The sequence below is a fragment of the Chinchilla lanigera genome, unplaced genomic scaffold (genome assembly GCF_000276665.1).
Source record: "Chinchilla lanigera isolate Chin_1 unplaced genomic scaffold, ChiLan1.0 scaffold00050, whole genome shotgun sequence".
NCBI lineage: Eukaryota > Metazoa > Chordata > Mammalia > Rodentia > Chinchillidae > Chinchilla > Chinchilla lanigera.
The window spans coordinates 14,933,092-14,942,211 of NW_004955451.1; the positions used below are offsets into that span (position 1 = coordinate 14,933,092).

At 41.9% G+C, this 9,120-nt stretch overlaps 1 protein-coding gene across 1 annotated transcript in view; it reads right to left on the reverse strand.

The window, feature by feature from the left end:
- Top2a (topoisomerase (DNA) II alpha) overlaps positions 1 to 9,120 on the reverse strand; it is a gene marked incomplete in the record, with an annotated part of 36,583 nt that overhangs the window by 4,819 nt on the left and 22,644 nt on the right. Inside the window, 9 exon segments of the mRNA XM_013519327.1 lie at positions 373 to 555; positions 1,909 to 1,992; positions 2,120 to 2,284; positions 2,373 to 2,464; positions 4,523 to 4,718; positions 4,856 to 5,056; positions 5,166 to 5,300; positions 6,006 to 6,237; positions 8,279 to 8,427. Of these exon segments, the coding sequence (XP_013374781.1) occupies positions 373 to 555; positions 1,909 to 1,992; positions 2,120 to 2,284; positions 2,373 to 2,464; positions 4,523 to 4,718; positions 4,856 to 5,056; positions 5,166 to 5,300; positions 6,006 to 6,237; positions 8,279 to 8,427 (1,437 nt within the window).

Sequence of the window (9,120 nt, forward strand, 5' to 3'; positions counted from 1 at the left end):
AAAAAAAAGAAGAGAAAGAGCTCTGAATAGAGGTATGAATGCAGTTTTTTTTCAAGACAGTTAAATATTTAAAAAATCAGGTACTAAGCTGGGCATGGTGGTGCACACCTGTAATCCTAGCACTTGGGAGGCTGAGGCAGGAGGACTGCTGTGAGTTCGAGGCCAGCCTGGGCTACAAAATGAGTTCAAGGCCAGCCTGAACTGCAGAGCAAGACCCCGTCTCAAAAACAGAAAGGAAAAAAAAAAAAAATCAGGTACTTAAGAAAGTTACAGGTAGATGTAGGATAAATTTCAAACCATGGGGTTAGAAATTCAATTTTAAGTATAAATATGCTTAAAGTATTTACGTGTAATGTTTTCAGGAGTATTCACCTTGATTTTCTTCTTAATTTTCTTTTCTGCCTCTGCTTTCATCTCTGTGGTCACTCGAGGAATGACTCTTACTCCTTGCTGAGAAGGCATAACTTCAGCCATGTGTGTTTTCTTCCCCTTGGCTTTCCCTCCTTTCCCAGGAAGTCCTACTTGTTCATCTTGTTTTTCTTTGGCTTCAACAGCCTACAGGAAGGTTTTAATTATGAAAGCAAGTTTAGAAGGTAATGAAAACCTGTAACAACTAAAATGCAATAGCTACACTGATTTAAGTTTGTTACATCTGAAGATAAATTTGTGACAAGCTGTTCCATAAACAAGCACATCATCAATAGTAAAGATGTAATTTTGAGGCACACTTTGAACAGCCAGCTGTAGAGGCAGAAGATCAGTTTTTTTTGAGGAATTCTATCACTTACCTGTTCTGCAGGTAAAAAAGGGGAAATTATGATCTAAGGATAAAATATGTACATACACATATCTAATCAATTGATTCTAATCAATTGATTCTGAGGATCAGACATCTATGTTGAACAGCAGAAATATTAATTTGTACGTTAAATTTAACGTGTAGAATCAGATTTTTTTCTTATGTTAGAAAAAACATTGGGCTGGGGATATAGCTCAGCTGCATAGTGCCTGCCTGGCAAGCATGCAGATCATGAGTTTGATTCCTGGTACCACCAAAAAAAAATAAAAGAAGACTTAAAGCCTCTAGAAAAAACAATGATAAACAAGTGTTTTCCGGAGTTTTAAGTAAGAAAGGATCTTTTGAAACTTATGCAACTGTCCAGCCCTGAAAATAAATTGGCTTTGTCCTCCTATGCAGACCTAGGGGCTGGGTTGGTTCACTTCTGCATTTAAGCTCTCTCATCTTCTCAGTCCTTTTTGGTTTTGGTACCGGGAATCGAACTCAGGACCTCACGTTTGCCAGGCAGGTGCTTGTGCTGCTGAGCTACATCCCCGGCCCTCTTCTCAGTCCTAAGGGGTGCTTTCTACTTGATTTTATAAAAGTCAATCCTGTCTTTCCTTTGTTTTTCTCAAGCTGAGGGAGGAGGACTGAATATTTAAAGTCAGCCTGAGTAATTTAGACCTCTTTCAAAATATAGTATAAAAATAAAAAAGGGATAGAAGGCTGGAGATATATATAGCTCAGTGATAGAGCACCTCCTGGTCCTATCCTCACTACCACAAAAACAAAACAGAAATCAAAAATCTTGTGTATAGTGATTTTTTTTTCTTTTTTTCCCTGGTACCGGGAATCGAACTCACGACCTTGCGCTTGCCCAGCAGACGCTGTGCCGCTGAGCTAAATCCCCAGCCCCTGCTTTTTTTTTTAAAAAGAGTGATGTTTTTTGGCATCATTTATTTCCTTTATTCTAAATAGTATTTAATAATTACTCTTTTATATTATTTTGGAATATATCCTTAGGCTTTCTATATTCTATTGTCATCTTTGAAGTTTCTGTAAAGGAGGTATGTTGCTGGGATACATTATCTCCTTGATGAAACTTTTAAAATGGGCATTACAAACTGTACCTCTAGTTCTTCAATAAAAGCAGCCAAGTCTTCCTTCCACAGATCTGACGGGCTCTTTTTCTTTAATGTATCCAGCTCTTGCTCCTTTAGAGATTACCAGAAAGCTGAGTCAGTATGCAGCTATGCAGCACGCAACAGCATTTTCTTTTTCCCCCCACGGGCGCGGTACTAAAGCCTAACGCCCCGCCCCGCTGTGTGGTCAGCACCCCACCTTCTCATTCCTCTGTCTGCACAGCTCATCTTTCTTTTCCTTGGTCAGGTACCAGAGGGGCATGTCGAGGAGGTAGTTGAAGGTTGGCCCAGTGTCTGTTGCAGAGTCGCCCTTTGCAGCCTCCTTCTCACTGTCACTTTCTTCATTTTCTTCTTCATCTGGAACCTGGAGCGCACATGAAAATGCAGAACTCACAGGCGACATGAAACGCAAACACACGTGGGGCTAACAGGTGTGCAGACCAAGTCACTACCTTTTGCTGGGCTTCTTTCCAGGCCTTCACAGGGTCTGAATCATATCCCCTCTGAATCAGAACTTTAATTAACTCTTTCTTAGGCTTATTTTCTATTAAAAAAATGTAAACAGAGATAATGGTTTTGAGTTAAGACCTCAGGAAATGGACAAGGTTTTACCACATTAAGTCAAAATATTAAAACCACCGATGAAACTGTTTTGTGTAATTTGTACATCCTGGTTTAGAGAAGAATTATTTTCCCTAAATCAGTAACAAAAGTAAATTACAAGGGGGAAGTCAAATCATAAATGAAGCTGTGATCTAGTCATAACTTTTAAATGAAGGGAATTAAAACCTTTATTTTAAAATTTTTTTGTCTTTTTGAGACAGGGTCTCGCTATGTACTTCAGGTTGGCCTTGAGCTCACTGTGTAGCACAGGCTGGTCTTAAACTTGCAACGATCCTCCTGCCTCAGCCTCCTGAGTACTGGGATTACAGGTGTGTGCCACCATGCTCGGCTTAAACCTTGATTTTTCATATACCTATCCCTCACTTATGTTTCCTGCTTTATTAATTTCTTTTTTTTTTTTTTTTTTTTGAGACAAGGTCTTGTATGTAGCCCAGGAGTGATCTTAAACTCACAGCGATCCTCCTGCTTCAGCCTGCTGAGTGCCGGGATCACAGATGTGAGGGACGATACCCAGCTCCAGCTTGCTATTTCAACATTTGATTGGGCCAATTTTCAGCTCCAGTCACCCAAACATCAGCAATACTGTCTTCATCATGGTCCTCCATGATACATTCATTCCCTCTTTTGGCATTATCTCTCTTTCAGTATTCAGTGGTTAATTTATTATACTTGAGGGACAGCGAGAGTCACTCGCTATCAAGGGTTTTGGAGTACTGGCTGTTATGGCTGAGATCTAGAATGTCTCCCAAAACTTTCCTGTGTTCACAGGTGGGGCTTTTGGGAGGGGAGTGCATCATGAGGGCACCATGGATGAAGCCGCTGTGGAGAGCGCAAGTATTGTGAGGAGATGGTGCCTGGCTGGGGGTGGTCACTGGATAGGCTCCTCCTACCTCTCTCTGTGTCCGGGCTGTCACGAGTGAGCGGCCGTCCTGTGCTGAGCCCCTCTGGCCTGCCTCTCCTGGCTCAGAGCCAGCTGGCCATGGACAGAACCCCCTGAAACTGTGAACCAAGTAAGTCTCCCCTCCTTTAAGTTCTGGGTGTCAGGTACTTTTGTCCCAGGGATGGGAAAGTGACTATTATACCATATTTCTTCAGTTAATTTGAAATTGGGCACACGTTTAGACCTTTGTTCTTTAAGAAGACTGTACAGTCCCCAGAATTTCCTAATGCCAGCCAGGAAGAAGTTTCTTTTTCCTTCAAGTCCTGTCCAGTAACACTTTTTAGCTTTGCCTTAAGCAGTATCTGTGACGTAAGAAGGCTGATATGGTGGTTCTTTAAATACATACTGAAACATGTGCTCATCAAGCTAAACACTCTTGAGCACCATCAGAAAGTGAGCCTTTGCTCACTCGTAGCTTGTGGTACTGTGTTTCGGGACTTGCTACTGTAACTCATTAAAATTAGCTGCTTTTCTCGTTAGCTCTGGGCGGAGCCCAGCTCTGCCCTTTCTCTTCCTTTCTTCTCTCCTGTTTTTTTTTCCCTGACGCAGTCCTGCTATAGAGCCCAGGCTGGCCTCAAACTCCTGAGGTGCTGGGCTTACAGGCACATGGCAGCACACTGGCTCTGAGCTATTTCTTTTAACCTTCCTTATCCTCCAGCCTCTGTCAAAATTCTTCTTCCGGCTCACTTAACTCTCTTGTGTGATAAGGTCTTCCAGCTATTTTCTTCCTGTCCAAGTGGCAAATAAAGCTTGATGCACAGTCTGGAGATGGGGCTGTAACTCAGAGGCAGACTACATGTTTAGCATGTGCAAGGCTCTGGGTTCAATTTCTGGCACAAGAAAAAAATTGCTCAATTTTGGAAAGGCTTCTCTTTCAAAATATAAAAGCCTAATCAGATTATCTTAGACATTCTTGTATGAGCAACCAGGTGAGCTGAATGCATTCTGTCCCCACTCCCACCCTCACTCTCAGCCAAGATGTTTAATGAAAGATGAGCATAACTTCGTTTTTAGTAGACAGAATTACAAAAACATTACCGATGATTATTTTGCCGTCTATCTTCTCCAAGATAAAGCGAGCTTGATTGTTCAGTTTAGAGGATTCAGCACCAAGCATTCCCAGGAGCCATTCTTTTCTTAATCCATAGTATTTAAGCCTGAGTTCAAAGAAGTCTCTTAGGATGTCCAGCACTGTGTCATATTTCTTTAAACAGCCTACATGGTCAAAGAGCACCTGCAGAAGGAGAAGATTAGAGCTGTGAGCTGATAAGTTCAGTAAAACTTACAAAAAATAGCCAAAGATGTCTTTAAAAATTGATATTAAACTTTAATATAAGCCGAAGCACGTATCTTTCATACGGTAAGACATACCATAGAGTTGCAGGTGAGGCTGGTTTGGAGTTTGAAGACTTTGTGTAGTCCGGCTCTCTCTGCCTCTGCCAGTTTTTCTTCGGTCATCTTCACAACAAACCTGACGGTGGTGTCTGTGTGGTATTCCCTATAGTCTGTTATAAGAGGCGGGGTCTTCTCGGTGCCATTCAACATGGGTTCTAGAACCTGTTCTTTATACGTCTAAAGAAATAAACAACCCTTTTGTAATGAGTCTCCTCAATAGTTAATAACGGCAGTGCAAAAAAGTCTTCTGACCACAGAATCAAGAAAGAAAGCCACAATTACTTACCTGGGTCCATGTTCTGATGGGAAGCTCTGAGATTTCAATGGTTGTAGAATTCAGAATAGCTACTTCGCCATTAATCACATATTGATTTGGAGCCAGCTCTTCAATAGTACCCTTGAAGTTCTTATAACTTGGAAGCTAAAGTGGTATTTAAAATAAGAATGTTTTCTACTGTATGAACTGTTAGCATATTTATTACAGCTAATTTAATAACAAAAGAATTGATTTTAAAAGTAAATGCATTTTTAGAGCATAGACAAAATAAAAAACAACCTGCAAAAAAAAGCTTTCTAAATATGACACTAAAGAAAGGAATCGAAGTGTTTATGGCTTACACTCACAGGTGGGGCTTTTGGGAGGTGGCTGGATCGTGGGTGTGTGATAATGGGATCAGTCCTCTGAATGGTTTAGGATAGTTGGGGTGATAGGGTTACAGAAGAGGGAAGCCCCACTGTGGGTGTGGGTGGCACCAACCAATAGGCTTGCAGCCTGGATGCAATAAAAAAAGGAAAAGGAAGGTTTGCTGCTTGCTGCCTTCTGCCTGGGACCAACTGTTTCTCCTCTACTAGGCCCCTCTGTCACGCTGCCTTGCCCTGCAGCAGCCGACTGGACTGAAACTTCTACAAACTGTGAGCCTCCTGTTAACTTATGGTTTAAAAATAAACCTCTCCTCCTTTTTAACTTGTTGGTGTCAGGTATTTTGTTTCAGCAACAAGGGAGTAACTAAGATAGTGTTCAACAATAAATGTAAGAGGTGAAATAAATTCGCATCCTCTTTAGTCATACAGTCCAATCAACTGAATCCAGCGGGAAAACGGGGTTCCTAACACTCATAATAGTTACCATTGGCAAAGGTTCTTCTCCATCCATTAAACGCCTGATGTTATTTACAACTTCACGAACATCAAAGTTGGGGATTTTGCAGGACCAGCCGGTGCCGATCCCTTCAGCACCATTCACTAGCACCATGGGTATGATAGGGATGTACCATTCGGGCTCGACACGCTGGTTGTCATCATATAAAAACCTCAACGTATGATCATCTTTTGGTGGAAATAACAACCGAGCCAAAGGGCTAAAGAAAAAGATCAAATATATTATTTTATTTTATTGTCTGAGACAGGGTCTCACTATGCAGTTCAGCCTTGCCTTGAGCTCACTTTGTAGCCCAGGCTGGTCTCGAACTTGCAATGATCCTATTGCCTCAGCCTCCCGAGTGCTGGAATGACAGGCGTACGCCACCACACCCAGCAAGGATATTATTTTACAAAAGTACTGAATATACATTTTGTTAACTGGTAGGGTACTTAGCCTTAGAAGAAAATTAGGTAGGAGTGAGCAGCATGTGTCCCTGCAGCGCTAGCAACTCAGGAGGCAGAATTGCTTGAGCCCAGGAATTATGAGGCCAGCCTCGGAATACACTGAGACCCTGTCTCTTTGTCTTTTCTTTCTTAAGAAAAAAATAAAACGTGCTGAGAAAAATCAAACCCTTTTTGACAGGACTATATTTGAATAGAAGAAGAAAAAAAAACCTGGGGAAAAGAGCCATGTGGATATCTGTACAAAGTGTTACAGACTGGAGTGCCTGGCACGTCTGAGTAAAGGCTCAGGCAGAATAGCTGCAGGGGAGATGGTATGAAAAAGAAGGAAAATATATGTGTGATGGGGCACAGATCATATAAAGCATGGTTAGCTAAATTCACTCTGAATGAGCAGGCGGAAGGTTCTGACCCACAATGACCTATTTTGAAAAATTAATGGCCACTACGAGAAAGGATAGCACATTATATGACAATAGCTTACATGAGATAGGGGTGGCTTAGTTCTTCCCAGTACAGAGCCTATAGGATTTGCTAATGAATTGGGTGGAATGACATTTTGTTCCAGTTTTTTCCATAAAAAAAAAAAGAAAAGGAGCCAATGGTGACTCCAAAGTTTTTAGCCTGAGTGAACAGAAGCATAGAATTCCATTACAAAGGCAGGAAGGATTTGGCTTTGGACTTGTGTTTGAGGAACTTACTAGATAGCTATGTGGGAAATGTTTAAGGGGCTAATCAGATACTATAGCCTGTCAGAGTTCTGAAGAGAGGTCAGGAAAGCAATTTGGTTTTTTGGTGATGGCACTGGAGACTGAACCCAGAGCCTTTGCACTGAGCCACATCTCCAGCCTTTTTAAAATTTTCAGTTTTAAGATAGGGTCTTGCTATGTTGCAAAACTGCACAGGTTGGGCTCAAACTTGTGATCCTCCTGCCTAAGTCTGTTACAGGTCTGTGCTCTCATGCCAGGCTAGGACTGTAGAGATTTAAAGGTATTAGACTGGATGGGTGGGAGGTCACTCGGGAATCGAATACAGCTAGCAGAAAGGTAGCTGAAGGATCCCTGGGACAGGCCAGAATTCAATGGGAGGCCATGCCTGGCAAGCGCAAGGTCGTGAGCTCAGTTCCCGGTACCGGAGAAAGACCAAAAAAAAAAAAAAAAAAAAAAAAAAAAACAATCAATGGGAGGCCAGAGAAGAACCCAACAAAGGTTAATAAGGAAGAGGAGGACCAGGAATCTATTGTCACAGAGGCCAAATGAAGACGCGTTTTAAGGAGGTAGTCATTAATAACTGCTGAATGTTGCTGAAAGGTTGAAGGTGAGAAGTGAAAATTAACCATTCGTAACATACTTCCTAGAAACTAATAGAGGAAGTAAAATATTAATTGTGATATTGAGGAAGAACCAATGTTTTCATAGATCTAAATTCTACCTCAAGGTTTTCTAACCTTGGCACTGTTGGCAATCTGGGCTAGATATTTTTTGTTTTTGAGACAGAGCCTCACTATGTAGTTCAGGCTGCCCTTGACCTTGCTATGGAGCCCAGGCTGGCCTCAAGCTCACAGTGATCCTCCTGCCTCAACCTTCAGACTGCTGGGATTACAGGTGTGTACCACCATGCCAAGCAGTAATTCTTGCTGTGAGGAGCTAACTTGTATCTGGTAGGGTGTTTATAGCAGCACCCCCGGCCTCACTAGAAGCCAGTATCCCCTAATAAATTTAATTTTTAAAAATTTTGATCTCACACTGCTTCAACATTAGAAGTAGCAATTTCACTAGAAATCGAAAGGATACTCACCTGAGCATTGTGAAGATATATCGAGGACTAGCAGAATCCTTGCCACCGTGCAGCCTGGTACCAAACTGACCAATAGGTTGCAAGAGGTTCAGATTATTGCTGCCCACGAAATTCTGAGCCAAATTGATGATGGTCATCATGAGTGACATCTGCAGGGAAAAAGATTCATTAACCTCAAGAATACGTATCTATCGTGGTGACCAAACCTCACTGCAAACGTGCAAAGCCTTACGGAGTTTAGATGTTTACACTTCCTTTTCCCATATAAATGGATGGTGGAAGTGGCCCACGTTCAGGGTTTTTGTCTTCCACTTTCATAATCTCTATCAGATTCTACTCGACTTTGAAGGAAAAGCTTTTGTCCTTCCCTCAGAAAAGCGAAGTATTTCCATGTCTGTGTCACAGTACTGGGCTTGTTTCTTTCTAGCACGTGTCCATTCATTCTACAGTGCATGCTGACCCTCTGGCTAAACTGTGATTACGCCTTGAAGTTAGGGAATGCATTTTGTATTTACTTTATACACCTGGTCTAGAAGGAGACATCTGAAATTGGTGGATGTGGTGGATGGTAGATTGGTGGATGCCTAAAAGGCAGGCATTCAACAGATTTAAGTTGGGTAAATACTTACTGAGTCCTCACTATATAGGGGTTTAAAGCTGTAAGTAGCACAACCATTACATTAAAAATTTCTAGAAAGTTTAGGTGATGTTTTTGTTTTGCTGTGGTACTAGGGACTGGGGGCCTTCAACCTGTGCTACATCCCCAGCTCTTTTATTTTTCATTTTGAGGTTAGCTCTCACTAAGTTGCCCAGGCTGGGCTCTTTTTTTTGGGGGGGGGGGG